Below are 23,967 nucleotides of genomic sequence, written 5' to 3' on the forward strand. Positions count from 1 at the left end.
TCGTTGCTTTCAATTGTGTCTATATCGCTCAGGTTGAATTGGCCACTTTCACTGCCAGACCCTACCACAGAATTCGACAAGACCGTTGGTGGCATCCGTCCCACAACGCCATCTCACCACATATATTCCAATTCCACTCTAAACCTTCAACTCGGCATCCTTAACGCTCTCCAGGACATCAGCGTACTTCTGAAGCGCCGGACTGACCTTCATCTCGACAAGCTCGTCGACGATCTGCGCAGATCTGCCGGTGAAGGTGGATGGGTCGATGAGAGTCTGCAGCTCCGGGATGATGGGTTTGAAGAAGTCCCGATCTCTGATGCGATCGAGGAGGTCGTTGGGCTTGCCTTCTTGCTTGACTACCGCACCAGCTTGGTGGGAGAGGACGCTGTGGTGGGTCAGTATCGACAGGGAGAAAAGGGGTCGTGGAGACGAACCGGATCTCTTCGTGCGTTTCTTGTCTTGAGTAGCCCTGTGGTCCGTGTCAGTCCAAGCCCGTGGTTTGATATGAGATAGAATGGGCAACGCACCCGCTCAACCATAGCCATGATCACATTCTCAGTAGCCATGAACGGCAATTCCTGATCGATTCTCTGCTGAATCACCGCCTTGTTGACCACCATGCCAGAAGAGACATTGTTCAGGAGGATCAAGCAGGCATCTGCGCACAAGAAGGACTCGGGCAACGTGATCCGGCGAATAGCAGAGTCGTCCAAACTGCGCTCCAGCCATTGTGATGCAAACGTCTGCTCCGCATCCGCGCTGAAGTTGCGCAGCTTCCTGCCGAGTGAGCATAGTCGCTCCGACCGCATGGGGTTTCGCTTGTACGCCATTGCTGAGGAGCCGATCTGGTCTGCTTCGAATGGTTCCTCAAGCTCCTTGAACATTGCTAGATGTCTGATGTCACCGCCGATGCGTTCACAAGTGCTGCCGAAAGAAGAGAGAGCATGAATGACATCTGTGTCGACCTTGCGGGAGTATGTCTGGGATGTTGAGATCTCTGCTGCCTCAAAGCCGGCAGCTTCAGTGACCAGCTTGTCGAGCTTCTTCACCTTTTCCTGGTCGCCCTTGAAGATCGCCAGGAAGCTTGCCTGGGTGCCGGTCGTACCTTTGACCCCGCGGAACTTATTGAGAAGCCTGTCTCGCACGTATTCGAGGTTGTGTAAGTCATCCAGCAGGTCCGTGATCCAGAGGCTAGCTCGCTTGCCGACCGTGACAAGCTGCGCTGGTTGGCCGTGAGTGTACCCCAGACATGGCAGGTCGCGGTAGGCCATTGCAAACTTGCTGAGGCGTTGGATCACACCAGCGAGCTTCGGCAGTACGAGGTTAAGAGCATCCCGGAGGAAGATCTAGACTGGTCAGCCATTGTTCCGCATGATCACTGAGAAGGGTCCTGTACGAGATCGGCGTTGTCCGTGACATAACTAACCAAAATGTCAGACTTCAAGGGCCGTCAACAAAAGGGTAAAATACCTACCATGACGTCGCGCCCCAATGAATGATCCCAGCCGCTGCCGGAGCTTTCAGTCCGTACGTATGAACGTGAGCCATGACATCGTGCCGCCTACGCTTCTCCTCGATCGCAGCAATCTCGAACTCGTCGTCTTCGATGCGTGTGTTCTGCTTGAGCTGCGCTATGGCTTCATCGGAGATGTCGAGACCAAGGCTTCGTTCGGACTCTGCTAGATAGACCCAGAGTTGCCGCCATGTGCTGAATCGATTCCGGGGGGAGAAGATATACTTCATCTCGTTCGAGCAATACCTCGAGTTGAGTGGGCTGTTGTCCAGTTAGCTAAAGGCATCCTATGACAGGTTCTATCGCCATTGAGAAAATATATTCTTCGTGTATCTTGTTCTCGACTTGGTATTCAAGTCTTCGATGCGGAAAAGCTCTCACTTACTTTTGGAAGACATCGTTGTATGTCACGCTGGCAGTGTTGATTCTCTCCATTCTTAGTGTCTGTAGCACAACGGGTCAAGGTCGGCGGTATATGCCCCCCAAGGCTCAATGTGAGGTCGCAACGATATTCACTTTGCGCGCATGTGAAAAGTTTATGATTGGTCAAAAAAGAGAAAGTGCGGTCGGAGCAGGTCGGGTCAATGGTGGTCTTCAATATACGCTACGTGCTTAAGAGTACACAGATCAGATAGTCATTCAGCTTCCGTCTGTCCTTCAATTCTTCATGCTTCCAGGTTCCCGGCCTTGCTCTTGGGCCCGTCCACTTCTTTCCAGTGGTTTCATCTTCACCACATCTTTCGTGCCCACCTCGCGCTTCCAATCCGTCCTTGATGCAACGCCTTTGATGCGTTTCGCTGCCCAGCTGAGCAACAATATCGGAGACTCGAAACTTGATAGCCAGGCGTCTTCTGCTCAGCAGCTCGCTGCCTTCCTGTCGGTGACTCCAAATCTCGCAGTCAAGTTCTTTGCTGCTACTCCTTCATCCAAATATCCGCTTCATCACTTTCCGCCCTTCAAGAATCCCTCCGCCTGAGCACCTTCTTCGCCGTCTCCTTGACGCTGAATCCGCCAAACAACCATTCGTTCGAGTGACGACCGCAGTCCGAGAAAGAGCTGCTTTGGCGCTTGACTTGCGGCTTCGGAGAAGTAGAGGAAGCCTGCGAAGAGCTCTTGTCGTTCATCTCGAATTCCTTGCGCTGGACTGCTCCGTCCCAGGTGAGGGCGCCAGTTGCTGGCTTTGGTGAGCGAGATCGTTCGCGGGGCATGTTGTTGGCTTTTGATTGATGATCGTGTGATGGTATGATGTTGTTGCGGGTGCAGTCTGAGCCAGTAATAAGTAGTTGTGGATGATGTGGTTGCTATCTTGGTACAATGAATGTTTGGTCTCGATTGCCCAGCAAGAGACTCAAGATGTTGGTACGGTAATTGATATGAATCCTCAGGTAGCGAAGGATGGGGGGGAGGACATCCTCTTTAAGCCCACCGCCGTGCCAACCTCAAACATGTGAAACCATCCCATGACCAACCAGCCAAGGGGAACTGCATGCCGGTGTCCGAAACGCATTGGAGGCAGCGGGCAGTCCGCCTTGCTCACGACGGTCTCCAGGCAGACACCTTAGGCGATGGTTGGCCCTTGCTCCAATGCGTCGGTCAACTCGTGCGGCCAAGGCGTGCTAACTATTCTCGCGAGCAGAAAGTGGAGGTCACAAGGAAGCTGACGACAGTTTCATTGGGTCTGGAGACGTAGGGCTGCAGGGGTACAGATCCTTCTGCACCTCAGGTTCACCGGTGCCAGGACGTCCTCGTGAGTTGTTGCGTGGCCGTGTATGCGTCACTGGCGCCGGAAATCTAGCCGGTGGTTGCTTGGTAGAGGCCACCACTGAGTGTTGTTGCGAGCAGTCAAAGTTTGGTAGATGTCGAGCTCTCCACGGAATGGTCGGCGACAACGGAACTGCGGCATCGTGAGCTCAATGCTGGTCGAACCACACACACACGATGCGGTTGTCAGGCGATACATGCATGTGGCTGCGAAGTCCGTGGATGCCGTGAGCGATAAAGCGTGCCGAAGAAAGGCAATGGTTTTTGAAACACGTTCTAGGCCAGTTCGCTACCATGAAGTGGTTCGCAGCTTGCCGTACCAAATTCTAGCGAAGCTTCGACAGAAAAACCATGGTTCGCCTGAAACCATTCCTTTCTATCGTGAGCTTGGGCGAGCGACGAGCATGCTACGTCTGACGGCCTGTTCCTGACGATCATCGAACAAGATCTGTGAGTGACATCTGGCTGTGCTCAAAGCGTAAGTACGACGTCTACATTCTGAAGACTCCAAACTTCGTTTCCTTCTTCTCGACACTTCCGCCCATCGCCGCCTGCAACCCCATGCCGAGTACTCTCCTCGTATGACTGGGCGGGATGATGCCATCATCCCACAGGCGAGCGGTCGAAAACAACGCCTCGCTCTCCTTCTCAATTCTGTCCCTTAACCCGGTATCTACCTTCTTCCCCACTGCCTCCATCACCGCCGTCAATTGCTCCGGCCCCATGACTGACGTCTTCGCGCTCGGCCAAGTCCAGAGGAACCTGGGCGAGTACGCGCGACCGCACATGCCATAGTTTCCTGCACCCGCCGACGAACCGACGATGACGGTGAACTTGGGCACATCAGCGCAAGCAACAGCAGTCACCAGCTTTGCGCCATTCTTCGCGATGCCGCCTTTCTCTGCGTCCTGCCCGACCATGAAACCGCTGATGTTCTGCAGGAAGATGAGAGGGATGTTACGCTGGCAGCAAAGCTCGATGAAGTGAGCGCCCTTCAAGCTACTTTCGGAGAAGAGGATGCCGTTGTTGGCGATGATGCCGACCGGATGGCCGTAGATGGTCGCGAAGCCGGTGATGAGGGTGCTGCCGTAGGACGGCTTGAACTCGGAGAAGTGGGAGGAGTCGACTATGCGGGCAATGACCTCGTGCATGGGAATTGCTTGCTTGAGATTCGTGCCAACAATGCCGTCCAGTTCTTCTGGGTCATGTAGGGGTTCCAAGAACGAGGGGCGGAGATCGGGGTTAGGGGCTGTGGGATAATTGAGATTGCTGATGCAGCGGCGGGCGAGGATGAGAGCGTGGGCGTCGTCGACGGCAAGGTAGTCCGTTACACCGCTGACTTCTGAGTGCAGTTTGCCGCCCCCTAGCTCTTCGGCAGTAACCTCTTCGCCCGTAGCTGCTTTGACGAGCGGTGGTCCTGCTAGAAAGACCGTGCCTTGTTCGTTGACAATGATGGACTCGTCGCTCATGCTGGGCACGTACGCGCCGCCAGCTGTACAAGAGCCCATGACCACACTGATCTGGGGAATGCCTGCGCTGCTCATGCGAGCTTGGTTATAGAACAGACGCCCGAAGTGATCGCGATCTGGGAAAACATCCTTCTGGTGAGGGAGATTGGCTCCACCCGAATCAACGAGGTAGATGCAGGGTAATCGGTTCTGCTGGGCAATCTCCTGTGCTCGAGTGTGCTTGCGGATGGTTATGGGGTAGTACGAGCCGCCCTTGACACTCTAGACTCGTCAGTACTTCCGACAGCAAATTTCGCGGTGTGTGCTAGCATACGTGCTGTCATTGGCAATGATCATACACATCACTCCCTCCACCGTCCCAATGCCCGTAAGCATACCACCGCCTGGAACATCCTCGCCCGGATACAACTCATGCCCTGCCAGCGCACTCAACTCCAAGAAGCTCGTTCCTGGATCGACCACCGCCGTAACTCGGTCTCGCACCAGCATCTTCCCGCGCTCGACATGCTTCTGTCTGGCCTTGTCCGTCCCTCCCTTCGCTGCCTCCTCATGCAACGTTGTGAGCCGCTGTGTGAGCTCTCGCATTGAGGCCGCATTCTCGCGGTACCTTTCGCTGTTTGCATCGACTGCCGTCTGTATGATTGAGATCTGCGCGGCCTGATGTGGGCTCGTGTATGTTGCTGCTCGTCTTCGTTGCACGAGGCATTGCTGTTGACTCCACACACGTCGTCGCGGTAGGTGGTGCAGTGATCGCGCAAAGGCGCGGATGGGAGCAGGCGATGCCATTGCTAGGTCACATCCTCCTTTTCCAGAAGACCTTCAAACACAGTGTCAACCTGCTGTCGTGTTATTTCATCTCGTCTCGTCCATATCCCCGGTCCTCGGCATCCCTTCAGCCGCGTGTAGCCGCCCCCAGAAACACCACCCCACAAAACCAAACCGTGTCGCCGGATCTCCAGTCTTGAAGAAACATATCAATGCCTCCCATATCACCTTGTCGAGCAGCGGCGCTGCTACAGAGCACCCGGCCACCGTTGCAGAGGATACCACGAGCAGCATTTGTAGCGGGACAACGTCAACTACGATCAGCATCAACGAAACACCCCAAAGGCTTCACTCCACCGACCAACGATGACTTAGAAGAGCTACGAGAGCGGACCATCGAGTTCGCGCGGAGGGAGATCACATTCGATGTCGCACAGTCAACAGACCACGACAATGAGTTTCCGAACTCGATGTGGCAGAAGCTGGGTGAGGCAGGGTTCTTGGGCTTGACAGCAGACGAGGACTACGGCGGGCTAGGGATGGGATACCAGGCGCATTGTGTGGTGTTAGAGGAGCTCAGTCGTGCGAGTGGGAGCATAGGTTTGAGTTACGCAGCACACAGTCAACTCTGCGTCAACCAGCTCCAACTCAATGGGACCGACGAGCAGAAACGCCAGTTCCTTCCGGGCCTGACGAGCGGCGAAAAGATTGGCGCTCTGGCAATGAGCGAGCACAATGCCGGCTCAGATGTCGTATCGATGAAGACGACAGCTAAGGAGACTGATGGTGGCTACCTCCTCAACGGCCACAAGATGTGGATCACCAACGGTCCGGACGCACACTTTATCGTCGTCTACGCCAAAACCGACCCAGATGCTGGCAGCAAAGGCATGACGGCCTTCATCGTGGATTCGTCCACTCCCGGCTTCAGCTGTGCGCGTAAGCTTGACAAGCTAGGTATGCGAGGAAGTAACACGGGCGAGCTCGTCTTCGACAACGTCTTTGTCCCTAGCTCCAACATACTCGGTGGCGTTGGCAAAGGCGTGCGAGTACTGATGGAAGGCCTCGACCTCGAACGCCTGGTTCTGTCTTCTGGCTCCCTCGGCTTAATGAAGGCTGCACTGGATGTGACACTTCCATATGTACACGAGCGGAAGCAATTTGGAGTGCCCTTGGCGCAGAACCAGTTCATCCAGGGCAAATTGGCGGACATGTACACGAAATATCGCGCCAGCTCTGCGTTCACGTACAGCGTCGCGCGGGCCATTGATGAGAGCCACGAGGACCCTGAGATCCGGACCCAGGACTGCGCTGGAGCGATTTTGTATGCGGCGGAGCGGGCAACTGAGTGTGGAATGGATGCTATCCAGTGCTTGGGCGGGATGGGGTATATGAATGAAATGGCGGCCGGACGGATCATGAGGGATGCGAAACTGTATGAGATCGGTGCCGGGACGAGTGAGATCAGGAGGATGGTGATTGGGAGGGCATTCAACAAGGAGTTCGGGACGAGATGACATGTATAACGATCACTCTTCTCGATGGCCTTTCCACGAGCCTGTCAAATAAATGCAATGCTGTGAAGTGCTTCCTCTGACATGTGATCGCCCCACACTCGAACTGGACCTGCAGCAACACCCCGCCATTTCTACTTTTTCTCCGGACTGCACTTCACCTTCTACCGCGCACAACTGCTGCCAAATTGACCGCCTACTAGAAACTACTCAGATGTCGACAAGCTAGCAGACCAACCAACATGCACGTCGCTCTCCTTATCCTCCTCCTCATTCCCCTCATCCTCTTCGGCCTCTCCCAAGCTCTCATCATCGCCGGCAGCACCACCAAAAACAACATCCTCGAATACTATGGCCGCTCATCCGCCTCCTTCATCGCCCTCATACTATGCGCAATCTACGGCACAATAGCCTCAGCATGTTTGAACGTCTTCGGCTACGGCGGGCTCGGGCAGTGGACGACGGCGAAAGCGTTCAAGTACTCCATGCTGTGGTTTACCGGAGTGTGGTTCGAGATTGAAGACGAGAAGGACTGGCTCAATACTACTAGACCGGCGGTGTTTGTGGGTAATCACCAGACGGAGCTAGACGTTGCTTTCCTCGGGCACGTGTTCCCGAAGTACTGCTCTGTGACTGCGAAGAAGAGCTTGAAGAAGGTGCCGTTCTTGGGGTGGTTCAGTGAGTCTCAGACATCCCGCTACGCAGTGTGTCTCGTTAACTGACCGTATGCCACAGTGGCCCTAAGCAAAACCGTCTTCATCGAACGCTCCTCCCGCACCCAAGCCGTCGCCGCCTTCGACAAAGCCGCCGAGCAAATGCACTCCAACAAGCAGTCCGTCTACATCTTCCCCGAAGGCACGCGCTCCTACTACGACTACCCGGATATGCTGAGCTTCAAGAAGGGAGCATTTCACCTCGCGGTCCAGGCACAAGTGCCCATCGTCCCCGTTGTGGTGGCCAACTATAGTAACGTGTTGAATGTGAAAAAGAAGATCTTTAGAGCTGGCACGATCCCGGCGAGGGCGCTGGAGCCGATAAGCACGAAGGGGAAAACGAAGGATGATGTGGATGCGCTGTTGCAGGAGACTAGGGAGAAGATGCTGAGCGCGTTGAGGGAGATCACGGAGAGTGCGAGGGAGAAAGGCGTTGCCGTGCAGCAGCCGGAGGGCACGAAGATGGTAGACGGCCCTGCGAAAAGCACCGGGGTCGACACTGGCGTGAACGCTGCTGCGTAGCATGCAGTGAGCGAAGATCTGGCAGCGCGAGTGAGTCTCCGTCCATCCTGTCGGCGCAATATGGCCACTGACTGTGTAGTAGAAAGATTCGGGCGTTGAGCGGGTGCATTAGTCGTACGCAAGATACCCATTGCATTAATATTGGAGTTTGGATGCGCAGGAAAAAGCGGTTGCATCCGGCATTGGGAGGGGTCACTGAAAGTACTTATAGCCACCGTTTGGCTCTGTATATGCATTTTGAATCCGAAGCGAACGATTCAACACAGCTGGGAGAAACCACTTGTATTTGAACAACGACAGCGGCTGGAATGGTGCAGACAACCGACTTCTTGGTAACATGTTGAGGAGGTCCTCGCAGGCGAATTGATGGTGGTCAGGACATAGCTGATCTGGCACACAGTTCATGCAACCTGTCTCAGTCACTTGCACCATCAAGCACCTCAAATACCAACAGCCAGAATGCTACGACTGTGATTGGTCAACAAACAACGTACGCTACTGGATGTCTGCAGCGGCAGGGACGTTGCGGGTGGAGTTTTCGGTCATGTGATCCAGCCTTACCGGCGTCATCTTGCATTGAAAGGCTCAATCGATCTATGGGGTAGCAGATCAATTTCTTGATCTTTCGTGTCCATGAGCGTTGAGCGTTGCACTGAAGGTCTTTGACTCGCAGTGGTCCAAAGTAATTCACCTCTATCCGACCGGCCATGTCCTCCTCAGGCGAAAGAAGAAAGCTCGTCCTCATCTCAGGAGCAACTGGAGGCATAGGCAAAGCCACAGCAATCGCCTTCGCCAAGGAAGGCGGCTACGACCTCGCCATGCACTACAACACCGCCAGCGATGAAGTCCGGGAGAAGCTCACCGAGAGCATGACCAATCACAATCGCGAGGAGGACTTCCGCTTCCACTTCTTCCAAGCGGACATTGGCAACTACGACAGTGTACGAAAACTCCACCGCGAGGTCGTCGAGACGCTAGGACCCGTCGACATCCTCTTCAATAACGCCGGGTCCGCCTGCGGCCATACATCCGTTCAATCCCTCGCTGACGTGCCAATCGATGTCGCGGAGGAGACGTGGCGTATCAATACTGGCTCGGGCATCCTACTCACCCAACTCTGCCTCCCACACATGGAAGCGCAGAATTGGGGTCGCGTCATCTTTGATTCTTCTGTAGCGGCTTTCACGGGCGGAGTGGTGGGTCCACATTACGCGAGCTCGAAGAGCGCACAGCATGGGTTCATCCATTGGTTGGCCGGGAACGTGGCGAAGAAGGGAATTACGGTGAACGGGGTGGCGCCGGCGTTGATTGGGGATACTAATATGATGGGGAGTTCGGATGATAAGGAGGTGCAGGAGAGGGTTGCTTCTAGTGAGTGTCTCGTCGAGGTGATGGAGGTAGAGCTAATTTGCGTTAGGGATACCGGTAGGACGCCTGGGACGTCCGGAGGAAGTGGCCGACACGGTGTTATGGATGGCAAAGAATGCATATGTCACAAACAAGGTGATAGCGATTGATGGTGGCTACTATCCGTACTGACATGCTGACATTTTCTGCAACGCACGGCGCTGTCGACCGCAATACACCTCCATTCCTGCATTCGCTCTTTCATCCATGCGAACAGCATTTGCAGTACATCCTCTGTTCACCATGTTCACCTCTCTGTCATTCTGATGTCAGCATCTGCATAAACCAGCGGTCCAGATTATACTCACTTGTACAGTGCCACTTGAGGACAAGTGAAGCCCACCATGCATCTCCTGCACGACTTGACTTCTGCTTCCCCTCATCCTCAGATCTTGTAAGCGTCCCAGAACGGCTTGTTCTTGTTGTACGTGCACCGCAACGGGCAGGAGATGCGGAAGGTATCCGGCACATGCTGGCTGATGGCGAAGATGGCACTGTACTCTTTGCAGTAGTTCCCCGGACACTTGTACCAGTCCATGTTCGCGGGGTTGCGGTTGGGCTCGTCAGCGTTGACAGCGGTGCTCTTGGAGTGGTCGAGCAGCAGCTGCGGATGCTTGAGCGCCGCCTCACGGAACTCGAAGAACTCCTGCTTCCTAAACAGGTCCTTCGCATGGTCGCGCACAGTGCCTGCGAGGATCTGACGGAGGACGCCGGTGACTCTGTCGTCCAAGCTGTAGGCGACGGAGATGACTTCTGCAAAGGAGCTGGTGTTCCACTGCGAGGTCGTACGCTTGAGAAACTTGTCCTTGGCGAGAGCCTTGAGTCCGTCGACTTGGTACTTGTCGGCCATGACGAAGAGATAGGCGTTGAGCATCAGCGGAGCAAGGCCGCCATGTCCCTCGTCTTCGTAGTCGAAGTGGTACATAAAGTGCAACATAACCTCGACGACGTTCGGGTCGTCTTCCTTGAGAGTGACGACTCCGGTCTGCGCCTCCTGACATTGTATCAGCATTGCTCTTCTGAACTATCATGAATCTATAACGGCCGTCGATGTGGTACGCACCTTGAACTCCCCATCGCAAGCCTTATGAAAGAAGTCCGACTGCGAGCACACCACCACCTTGTGTGCCTTCCATTTCCTCTCGCCACACCCGATGGTGAAGTCCGAGTAGCGTGCGTTGGCCCAGACACTATCGCACACCAGTCAGCACAAACAGTGAAGAGACGAATAGGCTACTCACTTCTGCAGTCCCTTGGTCATCTGCTTCGTCACGTTGCTCTCGCCGGCGCCGGTGTCCACTTTCGAGAGTACGAACGGCGGAGCACTGGCGACAGCAGGCGTCTTGTTGGCGGACGCGCCGCTGCCCTCGGCTTTCACAGTCGCTGATGCAGTCATGGTGAGAAGAGCAAGAGCAAGTACGAGGAGCAGATAAGAACAGCGAGGTGGTGTCTGAAGAAGTGCTGAGAAAAGTCAGCGAAAGTTGGGTGAAGTCAAAGAAAGGAAGGCCAGAGCCTTTCGAGCGCAGGGGGAATGAGCGATGCGCAGCAAGAACGTCACCTCATCATCAGAAACAGAACATGAAACATAACCATGATACTCACTGATGGCAAAAGGAGGTTGAAGAACAATCATGTGCACTCAATCTATACACCGCAGAGCAACAAACCCAGATCGCAACTCCTCCACTTTCACGGACCCCAGCAAGCGCCACTGCCGTTACCCATAGTAATCACATCTCGCTTTCCTTCGGTCTCCCCCAAAGATAGTTTACTGCTTCGCAAGCCACCGAATAACCTCCTCCTTCTCCTCGACCGGCAACATGGACAAAACCTGCGCCACCCCCTTCAACCCCCCCGTCTTATTCCCCCTCAACAACGCCGCAACATCATACGCCACCGTCTCCTGCTTCAGCCCCTCAATCTTGTCCGCAATCATCTTCCGATTCTCCTCATACCACATCGCCACGCTCATATCGTCCGTGTCGAATTTCGGCACCGCCGACCACGCCTCCAGCGTGCGCAGGTTGTTGGCCCGGTTGACCAGCTCCTTGCTCTGCGACGCCGCCATGCGCTTGAGCACGTACTCCTCGTTCAAACGCCGGCGCAGGCGCCAGCAGAAGAAGCGGCGCGCGTTGGTCCATTGCAGAGGCATGCGGATGACGTCCTTCGCCTTCATGCGGCCGGCGCGGTCGTGGAGGTCGGAGTACTGCAGCGCGATCTGCGTGTACACCGGGAGGAGCAAGTTCTCGCGCTCCGTCATCTTGGCCTTGATCTCGTTCTGCTGGGCGGCGGTGAGGCCTTGCTCGGCGGCCTGGCGGCGGAGGTCGCCGTAGGTAGGGTCCAGACGAGCCATGGTCTCGAGCTGACGGTCCTTCTTGTACTTGATGCCGACGATACCTTCGGGCTCGAGGACGCCGCCGCGGGAGTCCTCGTCGGCGTACATTTCCATCATTTGCGGGTTGATGGTGGGGTCGACGACGACCTGTAAACAGCATTAGCACTCGCTCCAAAACCACACAGATGAACGTCCGACTCACCCATGATCCACCACGCAATTCCCCAAACGGCGGAATGTACACGAAAATGGGCTGCTCATACTTCACCAACGCATCGACAATATACGACCCATACTTCAACACCTCATTGTACATATCCCTCTGCCCACCGGAGAAACCTCTCCAGTTGGCCAGGATCATGAGCGGAAGCTGCTCGCCATTGTTAAAGTCCCGCAGCGCCTGTGCGGTCTTGAAAGCGCTATTGGGGTACCATACGCCGCCGGCCTCGTTGGTGACTTGCTCGATGGAGTCGGGGTTGGCAGGGTCGGCGGGCGTGACGTTCTCGACGGAGCGGGTCTCCACGCCGATGACACCGACGGGGATGCCGCCGAGACGAGCGCGGCCGACGACAGTCGTGCGAGCCCAGCCACCGAGAGCCTCCTCGAAGGAATTCTTGTCGAAGAGACCGCTCAAGAAGCCGTCATCGGTCTGCTGTCCAGCGATGAGGTGGCGCACATCGTAGGTAGCCTTCTGCGGTGGGAAGAACGTGATGTCGCGATCCCAGACATCCACCGACGGCGAGATCGGTACCGGTTGATTCTTCCTGTCCGGCACGAACGACATCCACTTGACAATCTTCGAGACGCCGGCAAAGTCATCGTCAGCAGTCATGTGCGAGACACCGTTCTTGTACATGATCTGTGTCCCACCGAGCTGCAAGTTGGACGTGTAGACTTCACGACCGAGCAGTTTGTTGATAGCCGGAGCACCAGTGAGGATAATCGGCTGGCCTTCGATCTGAATCGCACGCTGGCCGAGACGGACAAGGTAGGCGCCGATACCGACGGAGCGGCAGGTGACGAGCGTGATGGTGAAGATGTCATCGTAGGCACGGGAAGTCTCACCGGCAATGAGACCGGAGCCTTTCAAGCATTCCACGCCGAGACCATCCTCTGCACCAACGATAGTGGTAATGACATGGCGTGTCTCGCCGCCGACCTTGACTTCCTTCGTGATGACGTGCTTGAGCGCTCCGTCCTCGAAGCGCGCCTTCTTCTCCGGCGTGAGGTACAGGTACTCGAAACCAGCCTCCGGCTTCTTCGGGTCCTTCCACGCAACGGAGAAGTGTGGGATCAGCTCCTCCGCCATGCCGATACGTGCACCAGAGTTGGCAGAAAGGTAAATCCTGGGAATCCCCAACTTCCTCGCCAGCTCCGAGCACTTATGGAAGAACTTGTCCTCCAACGGGCCAAAGCTACCAATCTTGAACGTGATATCGTTCGCAATGATGATAAATCTCCTGCCGCGCGGGTACTCAGGCGTCTTGGCCGTGACCAACCACCCAATCATACCAATGTTGTTCGTACCCGGCTCGCGGTTGACCTCCTGCAGGTTATCGGAGTCATCCAGCACAAGCTCGCTGTATTCTATACAGTCGCCCTTGACCGGCTGCTTCTCCTTCTGCCCCGGGTGCTGCGACACGATGGACGTCCAGCTGTTCTCGATAGCCTGGCGGAAGAGCTCCGGGAAGTCGTAGACGTACTGCGTGCCCATGATGTGAGCCTTGTAGCGCTTAGGTTGGAGAGCGCCCTTGGTCTCGTAGGGAGTGCTGACGGGGCGCAGGTGCATGGAGCCAATCTTGGTTGTGCCGCCGATGCTGTGGAAGAGCCATTCATTGCCCTTGTCCGACTTGCGCTCTTCGTAGAGCTCGACTTCGGCGATGTAGCCGGAGGTGTTGGTGATGATGACACGGAGCGGCACTGGGTTCCCAGTGTTCTTATCGGTGCAGACGATACGGATCTCAGCGCCAGTGACCCGAAGTCTCCATGCGCGGCGGCCGAAGCGATCCAAGAATCCAGCAAGGGCCTCCTGCACCTCATTCGTCTCCAGCGGGAAGATGGTGGCGAAGTTGATGAAGATGTGGTTCATGTCGGAGTTGTTGTTGCCGCCAATCTCAAGCGCATCCAAGATGTCAGTCATGAGCCTGTCAGCCTCCGAGATGACATACTCTGCAGTCGGCACGTTATCGCGCAGCTGACCAGTTCGGACAGTAGCACGAGTGAAGTAGCGCTTGTCGTTCTCAGCATTCTTGCCAACCGCCTCGTACATGTGGATGTTGCGGTTCTCAGTGAAGACGGGCTTGATGTTAAACTTCGCGAGACGCCCAAGTTCCAGCTGGAAAGCCAGCGCCGGCTCGATGTGACGGATGCTGATGTCCTCGTCATACTTCGGTCCGCGGAAGGTGTAGTAGGCAGGGTATGTGCCATCCTTGTGGCCGCAGATGAATGTCAGACGCCTGACACGGCGGGCCAGGAGCTCGTCCTTGTACTCCTCAACGATCGGCTGCAGGCGAGCGAGAATCTCGTTGTCGTCGAAGCTCTCGGCGTCGCACACGGCAACGTTGCAGACTGCGGTCAACTCGTCCTCGTGTCCCAATGCGGGGACCGCGGCACCGGGTTGTCTTCTCCGTGCCATGTCGCTGGACAGAGAAAGCTGGCCCTTGGCATGTCCATTCTGATCCGCCAACGGGAAGGTCTCAAGCGCCTTCATAATGTGCTCATCAACCTCATCAATGTACGGCACAGGCACAACCGCGCCGCGACGAGTGGGCTCGCCAGCACCAGCGCTCCTCGACAGGTAACTCATGTCGCTAACAGAGTGTACCTTCGCGAAGCCCTCAGCAGGCGTGCCAGGTCCCGATGGGTGACCAGACTCGATCGGCAAACCGAACTCAGACTCGCCCACTTTACGGAGCGAGAACTCCCAGGCAAGAACATACGGCGTCTCGCCCTCCGCGACATAGTCGATCTGCTTGAGCTTATACGCCTTGTACGCGCGGCGAGTGTAGACCTCAAGCGCAGCCAGAGACACCCACGGGTCCTTGTGGATGAAGAACTGTGGCAGCACGTCGAAGACGGTGTGCTTCGAGTCCACGACGTCCTTGATGACGTTGTAGTCGGGCTCTCTGTGGTCCCAGCCGCTCTCGCCGTAGCGCGACTCAAGCACTGCAGTGCGAAGAATGTGCTCCATCTGCGATGTGCGCTCCTCAAGCGATGGCATGGCGCATTGGATCAGCACCTCACGCGCCTTGAGCGAGACTTTGGCTGTGGCGCGCCCCTCGAGATCCGCCAGCTTTTGGAGCGATGGTTTGAAGTAGTCAGCCACAGGTCCGACACCTGGCTGATTTGGCCTGTATGCTTGCAAAATCTCGATGATGAGGTTGTTCTTCGCAGGCGCGCGGGTGTGAGACAGCACCGTCTGGACGACGCTGCCCACCTTGTCCTTGTTCTGGTCACGAAGTTGGAGAATGACCTCTTCGTCGCGGTTCTGGCGGGCGGAGAAGATGCTCTCAACCGCCCAGTATTGCTCGAAGAGAGCAATGAAGGCTCCGAATTCGTTCGCCTTCAATCCATTCTGGTACTTATCGATGATCTCAGTCAGAGGAGCCAGAGTTGCACGGAGCAGTACGGCATCGCCAGCTGAGACGTTCTCCTGCAAGAAGCGGTCGAAAGCCCGCTGCAGTTGCTTCGCCGGGAACTCAGACTGACGGGACTGCGCACGCTTGACGAGGTCCTCGAAGATCGAATCAAGCTTCTGTGGCATACGGGCGTGGAGAGCAGAGGCTTGCGCAATCCATTCACCATACGGCAGGTCCGGGTCTCGCAGGACTGAGATCAGCTCCCTCAAGGTTTGCTTCATGATGACCTGGTTGTCGAAGCCCTCCAAGATATGCTGCAGCGTTTGGAAGAGGAAAGAGAAGCGTTGCGGAGCCTTCGTTCCGGGAACAACAGGCGCGCCAAAGTCCTGGAGCTTGTTGAGGAACGGCTGAGCAGACTTGACCTTTGATGGGTCATCCAGAGCCAGTATACCGAGGATGTCACCTGCAGCAAGAGTCGCGCCGGGCTGCTTGATGAGGTTGACAACACCGTCCTCCTGAGCGATCAAAGGCATGAACATCTTCATCACCTCGACCTCAGCGAAAGCCTGGCCCTTGGTGACGTGCTCTCCGTTCTCGACAGTGAAACGCACAAGCTTGCCGGGAGAGATCGTGCGGAGCTGAGTCGGGTCGCTCTCCTCCTCGAGCATGCAGGTCTTGCCGTCGACAGACATGCGCACGGCGCCGACTTCCTCCTTCCAGTAGACGTTGTGGGAGCGTCCGCCCAGGAGGACCAGGAGACCGCCATCGGAGAGTGCTCGAATGCCAACGTTAGCCTTGCTGCCGTTGATGAAAAGGGTGTAGCTGTCCACGCTGGACCGGGTCGCGGTGAACTTGTACTTGTAGCCATCGTAGATGAATTCGATCGGGAAGACCGTCTTGAGAATGTCCTTGCTAGGGACCTGACCTTTCTCGAGACCCATGCGATACTCCGCCATGCATGCCTCGCTGGCCAGATGCGTCTTGGTGACTGCACCGCTGATGACGGCGATGGTCGGGTCTGGTCGCTCAGCTGTCAGCCTCTTGCTGATCAGCTCGTCGAGCCATGCGGTGGTGATTGTGTTGTCCTCGAAAGCTGGTGTTTCCAACAGCTTGATCAGGTACTCCACGGTTGTCCTGAAGTCACCACGAATGCTCAGCTCTTTCAACGCCACAACCATGTGTTTCCTCGACGCTTGTCTGCTCTCGCCGTATGCGAAAATATGACCGAACTGCGAGTCCGCGAAGTTGTGGATGGAGGATGCCGCACTGACGGAGAAGTAACCCCAGACATTCGAGCTCGATCGGAAGTTCAGCTCGTGCATGGTACCAGAGGATGGCTTGAAGCCCTCGCCAGGATCTTCAGAGGTGATACGGCAAGCTGTGCAGTGGCCCTTGGGCTGTGGTCGTCGCTGCTGAAGAGCGCTGCCCTCCTTTTCGAAGCCGAAGTCAATCTCTGACTGTTGGTGAGGATCCGCACCGTAGAGCAAGCGAATGTCACGAATGCGATGGAGAGGAAGACCCATGGCAACCTGGAGCTGGGCGGCTGGGAGATTGACTCCCGAGACCATCTCAGTGGTAGGGTGCTCGACCTGGAGACGGGGATTCAGTTCCAAGAAGTAGAACTTGTCATCCTCGTGCGAGTAAAGGTATTCCACGGTACCGGCAGACACGTAGCCGACCAATCGACCAAGAGAAACAGCAGCCTTCTCCATCTGGCGGAAAGTCTGCTGGCTAGCGATCGTCACCGGTGCCTCTTCAATAATCTTCTGGTGTCTTCGCTGGACCGAGCAGTCACGGCCGAAGATCGAGATGTTGTTGCCATACTGATCCGCCAGAAGCTGGACCTCCAAATGACGAGCGCTGCCAGCCAGCTTCATGATGAAGATGGGCGAGCCGGGAATCTCGCTCGCGGCCTCCTTGTATAGCTGCTCAAACTTCTCTTCCGTATCCACCTTTCGGATACCCTTGCCACCGCCTCCTTCAGAAGCCTTCACCATGACTGGGAAGCCGATCTTCTTCGCCGCTTCGAGACCTTCCTGTGGGTTGGTCACGCAGCCTTTGTTGTAGACGCTCTCCTCGACCGTGACAATGTCGTCATCGCCAACTACCACCTCGTCGACGCCAGTGCCTGACCATGGGATACAAGGTACTTTGGCGTGTTGCGCAACGATCGTAGAGGAGATTTTGTCCCCGAGTGACCTCATCGCTGAGCCGGGAGGTCCAATGAAGACGATTTTCTTCGGTGACGCTGCAAGAGACTCGGGAAGCTTGGGATTCTCGGATGCGTGGCCCCTATGCTGCTGTTAGCTGCAATCCATCGCATAGCCATCTCTTATTCCACTCACCATCCTGCCCACACAGCATGGACGTCCATCCGCTCGGCCACATCCACAATGAGCTCCACATTGGCATAGTTGTTATTATTCGTGCCACCCGGCACCTCGACATATTGATCCGCCAGCCGAATGTAATCCGCATTCGCCGCCAAATCGTCCGGCGTCGCCATGACCGTGAACTGAATCGCCCGCTCATCGCCAAATGTCTCGTATGCCCATTTCCGCACCGATCGGATCTCCTTGACCGCCGCGATACCGTTGTTGGCGATCAGGACCTGTTCCACCGCATCAGCCATCGCCCCCCATCTCCAACACTGCCGGAATCGACTGATGGGCGGGGATACTCACGTTCGTGATCGAAGTATGTCCATCATGCGCCGCCACAAAGTCCTTCACCTTGCTCGGCGCCGCCTTGCTCAGCTCGTTCCCGCCGATGAAATGCGGCTGCAGGTCGAACTTAGCCGAGTAGCTGCTCGGATGGCCGTTGACCTGATGGCCGTTGACCTTTGGGGCGCCGCCCACTGCGTCGGCCATTGTCGCAGTCGGAGCTGTGTAGTATTAAGGGTGTGTAGTTCTGTCGTGTGTTTCGTGAAAGGGAAGGAGAGGGGGGCGAGGGAGAGATGGGGTCGCCCTTTTGTGAGTGGTGCCGCCCTTTTTCAGCTCCGCCTGTCAGAGGGAAGGTGTGGTGTGGTTGACGCTGGCTGCTGCGTCAAATCAGGGGACCAGCGATCCGGTAAGACGTGGGGCTGAATTGCGCTCTATTACGGAGAGAGGAGGATGAGAGGGCGGGGGTGGATGACAATGCCCTTGTGAATGGATGTGTGAAGTCAGAAGCGCAAAGGGAGGGAAGCGATATCAGATTCGGGCGGAAGGAGGGAGTGCGGTATATCTAAGATGTCTACTATTTTCTGTTGACCTCGCCCGTTGCAGCGCACAGCACCCACTCCCAAATAAATTATCCAAAAACTCCCGCTTCCGAGGCCGCATTGCTCGCCTGTTGGGATCTGTGCGCTAGCTTCCCTTCAGCCCTTTCTTCACGTCGATCCCGAGATATGGGCACGGCACCAACAGCAGCTGATGAAGCCAGCTCGAACATCCTTCGGCCTCCATATTTCACCCCCAATTGAGGACGTTGGTATACATGTACACCTGCTGGTGAGGCGGATAGCGAGCTCCTCATTCGCAGCATTATCCAGGTTGAGCATCATCATCTCTGGTTGTGCGGAGTAGTGCATCCGAGCAGTCTGCCCGTCCCGAGCGCTGGAGCGAAACCCTGATGAGATCGCAGCAGAGGTTCCGTTGAGCACATCATACTGCATGCAACCCCGACTCCAACCTACCTCGCCTGCTGCAGGTACCGTTTTCAACACTCAACCCATTCAACATCTGTTCATCCTGCCTTTTGTACATATACCTCCATGCTCTTCTCATCCCTTCGAGAACGTCCTGAAGAAGTCCCGGCATCTCCAATCTACCACGCGATACCCGCATGCCGTCCAACGCCAAATATAGCAACCGCGCACAGGAGCACAAGCCCAGTTTCCCGAACGAACGCTCAATAGCGTCACCGACGAAACTTCCGATATCTCGAAAATGCAAACTATTGATGACCGGCTCTCCGCCGCCCCTTTTCCAAGTGCAATAGAAGAGATTGGCAGCTCATCAAGATGTGAGATATCGCATTGACATTTACAATCGGTAAGGTCAGGGCCGAAGTCAGGAGAGTTCAACGGTCGTGTCGTTCTCGACCAGCGGGCTGCTGAGTAGATATGTGATCATAGAGTTGGCTGCTACGGAAGATGTCGAAACGTCGTTCAGCTGCACGGTCCGAGGACGATCACGCTACACACGTACGCGGTCCTTTGGAGAGGACGAGGGATGAAATGGATGCATTCAAACATGGACACTCGTTCATGCCATATCTCACAGTTGTGGTATCACCGCCAAAGCCCATACGCCCCATTCGTAAACTTCCACAACTTGACCGTCCCATCCTCACTCCCCGTCGCATACATCTTCCCATCCGGGCTAAAACACGTCGTCCACACCGGCCCGTGGTGGCCCCTCCCCGTCTCCAACTGCTCCTCCGCATCCAAATCCCACAAATGCACCCACGTGTCATTCGGACTTCCTGTAACAAACCTCCTCGCCTCCCCGTTCACCGCTACGCTCGCCACGTCCCGCTCCGTCTTGATGTGCTTCATCAATTGCCCCGGCCGCGCGCCGTCGAAGACATAAACGTTCTTGCCGGCCGCTACGCTGACGACGCCCTCGGGGTTGCCGCCGAGCCCGATGTTGAGTTCGCAGGAGATGGGGAGGCCGTCGACGGGGTGCGTTGCGATGGCGGTTTGGGCGCGGAGGTCGTACCAGCGGATGTTCTTGTCGTCGGAGGCGGTGGTGACGATGTTGGGGTCGCGGAGCCAGATGATGCTTTTGATGGCTGCGGTGTGGTCGCCAGCGCCGATTTCATAGGACGGGGTGGTGTCTGCGCCGTTTGAGGCGCCGTTGGTGGTGCCGTTGCTTGCTCTTGAGAGGTCGTAGATCCGCAGCTTCTTCTCCATGCCGCCGGTCGCTAGGATCTGGGGTCGGTCTTGCGGTGGGAAAGCCACCGCTCGGACGATGTGGTTGTGCTGGAGAGAATGTAATGTCTCGCCGGTATATGTGTCCCATACTCTCGCGGAGAAGTCTGCTGAGCCCGTCGCTGCTAAGGTGGCATCCTCGCATAACCTCGCGCTCCACACTGCGCCTTTATGTCCGATGAAGGTTCCTATCCAATCACCTGTGACGCCGTCGCGGAGCATTGGGTTGCTGTCTTTGCATGCTGAGATCATGTAGTATTGAGAAGTAGAACCGGTGCTGAGTAGGGATGAGAAGGAGACGTGGGTGATGGGTCGGGAGTGGCCATGGCAGGTCAATGGCAGGATCTTGGTGGTTCCTATCGAACTGTCAGTAGGCGGATACGGATACAAGGGCATTGGGCTGGAAGTAGAGCTACGGCGCCCTCGAATGCATACGTACCTGGCGCGACCTTTGTCTCATCCTGCCTCGTGAACGCAAAGTCCATGGTTAAGTGGATTCACAAGGCAATGTGTTCCTGTAGCGTGAGCAAGTCGTAGATCGTCGTTCGTAAGTCGTGAGTCGTGAATCGTTAGAAGACAGCTAGTGTGTTCGAAGTGTCGTCTGCCAGCCCGCCGTCGCTAATGGATCTGATGTACTCAATCGCAAAGGAAAGACGAAAGGAGAAGTATGAATTGTACAGAGGTCAAAGAAAGGAAGCCAGTTCGAGCAATGTCATGCAGGAGAAGACCTGAACCTGGGAAGAATGTTTGGTTGGTGCCCTTGCGCTAGCGATGCTCATGCGGCGACTCGGAGGAGATGGGCTAGACCTGGATGGCCATGCGATAACATTATCGACTGTGCAAAATGGACAGTTGATTTGGAGAGTCTAGCTCCTGCTACGCGACATTTCAAATGCGAGTCGAGCGTGTCGCGATCGTGAAGTGAAGAACGTAGTGTGGCATGTGATTGGCAGCTCGCTACCTGGGCGATTGCCGCGGTCGCGGAACTTTACCTCACCTTATTTACGCCTCCCTATACCACAACACCGCGACTTCAACGACCATCCCGGAAGAACCTGGACCCCACTGGATACTGGACTGCTGGACTGCTGGACTGCTGGACTGCTGGATTAATGCGACTATAAGCATCTGGATTAGAACCGAGACACTCCCCAACTCATCGACACGACCACCAACGTCACCGGAAACATTGCCTGGACCCCACCACCCCAAGCAGGAGACAGTGCGATTGCGCGAGCCCGCCACAGCATTGCACAGGCGGGCCATACAAGACGGCGGGGACAAAGGGTATGCCACGTTAGAAACGCGCACAACCGCCCTTCATGTCCTCCCCAATGCGCCCAGGCGCCAGCCTGGAGGAGGAACTGGACTACTACAAAAAGCAATACGAACAGCTCGAAGCCGACCTCGCGGACTTCCAGGCTAGCAGCAAGGAGCTGGAAGAGCAGCTCGAGCGCGACATTGAGACTGCGGAGAAGAACGAGCGCAAGCTGAAGGAGCAGATTGAGAAGTTGAAGTATGAGGCAGAGGAGTGGAAGACGAAGCACCAGCAGTCCAAGGTGGAGTCGAACAATGCGCAGAATGTGCTGCAGAAGGAGATCACCGCCATGCGGGATACGAATCGGACATTGCAGTTGAGGTTGAGGGATATTGAGGTGGTGAATGATGATTACGAGCGCCAGGCCAGGAATACGGAGTCGAGCTTGGAGGACATGGAAAGCAAGTACAGCGTGGCGATAGAAAGAAGTGTGTTGCTGGAGGGGGAGGTGAAGACCGGGGAACAAGAGCGGGAGGCGTTACGAATTGAGACACAACGGCTGCGAGATGAGCTTGGTGACCTCAAGATCGAGAGCGACATCACGCTGGAGAAGCTGTCGCAAGCGGACCAGACTATCGAGCGGCTACGATCCAGGAAACCGAGCCCGCTTGCTGTGGAAAGTCTCCGAGCGAGGAGCCCGGGGAGTGAGGCCAGTGGGATCACGCCGTCTTCGCCAACAGTCTCGACATCGCCACCCAAGTCTGACAGTGTATCCGATGCGCCCACGCCGCCATCACCACCACTGTCAGACGCTCCTCTTAATGGTAAGGGTGAGCCGAAGACGCCAGTACCAGGCAAGCGTAGGTCCCTCATTCCAGATCCCGCATCAACTTTACGTCCTGGTGCAGCTGGCTCACGAACTGCCGCCAAACACTCACGGGGTCCTTCGGTTGCATCGAGCACGGCGACTTCAGAGGCCAAGGCGATGAGACCACCACCTCGACCACGTCAGTTTTCGCGTCCAAGCCTTGGAGCTGCAGAGAGCCTCCCCAGATCCGACTCGCTCTACCAGATCCGAACACTTCGCGGCAGAATGCAAAAGATCGAAGAAAGGGTTCACTCTGCTCGGTCAAAGCTACCCAGTCAGCCCAAAGAGCGCACACCAAAGAACTCACCGAGTACTAGGTTGGAACCCAAGGACAACCTGCCTGCTACTGTGACAATGCGCCGCAGCATCAAACGTCCCAGCAGCAATCTCGGCTGTTTTGCCGATGCTGCATCCGATGTGGCCTCCACTACAAACTCCGATGCGCCCAGCAGACGCGACAGCCACATTAAACGTCTCTCCTTCGGCATCCCGAGGCCGACCTCTTCAGCTGCTGACCGACCAGGCTCAGCCCTCGACCGTCCACCTTCAGCAGCTGCAGTCAGCCGACCAAGTAGTCGCGCGAGTCTCGCATCCGCTTCAGCAAACCTCCACCCCGAGCGTCCCGGCAGCCGCGCAGGCGCACGCACACCCATTGGACAGCTCAACTTCGCTTTCAATCCCACCGCCGCGCAAGGTCGACCGCGGAGCAGTGTCGGGGGCACATATGCTACAGTCCACGGCACACCGCGCAGTCATCGCCCGAGTGCTAGTATCAGCGAGCTTAGATATCACGCTCGAGATAACGACACGGCGGGCGGCGCAAGTAGTCCCGGACGAAGTAGCGCGATGTCGCAAGCCAGTTCAATCACGCCTTACCCTGCCGGGCGGAGGCAGAGCGCTGGCATCTCGACGCCGAAGACTGTTGCGAAGAGGGCGAGTACAACTGGCATTGGTGGAAAGGAGGATGCCGGAGTGGGCGCGATGAGACCACCGCCTAGTCGGAGGAAGATGAGTGATGTGGGCGAGACGTACTGAGGATGGGACGGGACATGGATGATGAACGCTTGACGAACAGACTTCTCGTATGGCTGTTGTGGGAAGCGGGAGCTGGCCATCTATGCGGTCGGGATCAGACGAGTTGCTACGGGTTAGCTAGAAGTGACGGGCTATTCTAGCTGGACGGGCTGGAGGAGTGGCGATATACCCTTACATCGAGATGACTTCATGCATGTGTGGATTCTCTCCGACTATCTTTGGCATTGTCAGGCAAGGGACGTCTGTTCCGGTAAGACAGGTTGGTTGTACAACTGTCGTGCAAAGTGGATATCGAGTCAAGCTTCCAAGCC

General features: G+C 56.1%; 9 protein-coding genes across 9 annotated transcripts; 4 read left to right on the plus strand and 5 right to left on the minus strand.

Moving 5' to 3' along the window:
- Positions 1–138: 138 nt before the first annotated feature.
- ADE13 (adenylosuccinase ade13) lies at positions 139–1,951 on the minus strand (the record flags this gene model as incomplete). Its single annotated transcript, XM_064802196.1, has 6 exons — positions 139–388; positions 438–472; positions 531–1,349; positions 1,400–1,424; positions 1,478–1,777; positions 1,902–1,951. The coding sequence occupies 6 exons, from the start codon at positions 1,949–1,951 to the stop codon at positions 139–141; spliced, it is 1,479 nt and encodes a 492-aa protein (XP_064659557.1).
- Positions 1,952–3,768: 1,817 nt separating this feature from the next.
- LTR77_004947 (uncharacterized protein) lies at positions 3,769–5,532 on the minus strand (the record flags this gene model as incomplete). The annotated part of the gene is made up of 2 exons (XM_064802197.1): positions 3,769–5,005; positions 5,060–5,532. 2 exons carry the CDS (start codon positions 5,530–5,532, stop codon positions 3,769–3,771), a joined length of 1,710 nt encoding a protein of 569 aa, XP_064659558.1.
- A 191-nt stretch (positions 5,533–5,723) lies between these two features.
- Positions 5,724–7,028, plus strand: LTR77_004948 (uncharacterized protein; the record flags this gene model as incomplete). Its single annotated transcript, XM_064802198.1, has 1 exon — positions 5,724–7,028. The coding sequence occupies one exon, from the start codon at positions 5,724–5,726 to the stop codon at positions 7,026–7,028; it is 1,305 nt and encodes a 434-aa protein (XP_064659559.1).
- A 239-nt stretch (positions 7,029–7,267) lies between these two features.
- SLC1 (1-acylglycerol-3-phosphate O-acyltransferase) lies at positions 7,268–8,260 on the plus strand (the record flags this gene model as incomplete). The annotated part of the gene is made up of 2 exons (XM_064802199.1): positions 7,268–7,703; positions 7,761–8,260. 2 exons carry the CDS (start codon positions 7,268–7,270, stop codon positions 8,258–8,260), a joined length of 936 nt encoding a protein of 311 aa, XP_064659560.1.
- Positions 8,261–8,967: 707 nt separating this feature from the next.
- On the plus strand, positions 8,968–9,799 carry LTR77_004950 (uncharacterized protein; the record flags this gene model as incomplete). Its single annotated transcript, XM_064802200.1, has 2 exons — positions 8,968–9,631; positions 9,678–9,799. The coding sequence occupies 2 exons, from the start codon at positions 8,968–8,970 to the stop codon at positions 9,797–9,799; spliced, it is 786 nt and encodes a 261-aa protein (XP_064659561.1).
- Positions 9,800–10,052: 253 nt separating this feature from the next.
- Positions 10,053–11,063, minus strand: LTR77_004951 (uncharacterized protein; the record flags this gene model as incomplete). The annotated part of the gene is made up of 3 exons (XM_064802201.1): positions 10,053–10,661; positions 10,731–10,857; positions 10,909–11,063. The coding sequence occupies 3 exons, from the start codon at positions 11,061–11,063 to the stop codon at positions 10,053–10,055; spliced, it is 891 nt and encodes a 296-aa protein (XP_064659562.1).
- A 372-nt stretch (positions 11,064–11,435) lies between these two features.
- ACC1 (acetyl-coenzyme-A carboxylase) lies at positions 11,436–18,450 on the minus strand (the record flags this gene model as incomplete). The annotated part of the gene is made up of 4 exons (XM_064802202.1): positions 11,436–12,149; positions 12,205–17,872; positions 17,926–18,191; positions 18,265–18,450. 4 exons carry the CDS (start codon positions 18,448–18,450, stop codon positions 11,436–11,438), a joined length of 6,834 nt encoding a protein of 2,277 aa, XP_064659563.1.
- Positions 18,451–19,853: 1,403 nt separating this feature from the next.
- On the minus strand, positions 19,854–20,980 carry LTR77_004953 (uncharacterized protein; the record flags this gene model as incomplete). The annotated part of the gene is made up of 2 exons (XM_064802203.1): positions 19,854–20,851; positions 20,935–20,980. 2 exons carry the CDS (start codon positions 20,978–20,980, stop codon positions 19,854–19,856), a joined length of 1,044 nt encoding a protein of 347 aa, XP_064659564.1.
- Positions 20,981–21,817: 837 nt separating this feature from the next.
- Positions 21,818–23,656, plus strand: NDE1_1 (NADH:ubiquinone oxidoreductase; the record flags this gene model as incomplete). Its single annotated transcript, XM_064802204.1, has 2 exons — positions 21,818–22,577; positions 22,632–23,656. 2 exons carry the CDS (start codon positions 21,818–21,820, stop codon positions 23,654–23,656), a joined length of 1,785 nt encoding a protein of 594 aa, XP_064659565.1.
- Positions 23,657–23,967: the final 311 nt, after the last annotated feature.

This window comes from Saxophila tyrrhenica (assembly GCF_035928015.1).
Source record: "Saxophila tyrrhenica strain CCFEE 5935 chromosome Unknown scaffold_7, whole genome shotgun sequence".
Classification (NCBI taxonomy): domain Eukaryota; kingdom Fungi; phylum Ascomycota; class Dothideomycetes; order Mycosphaerellales; family Extremaceae; genus Saxophila; species Saxophila tyrrhenica.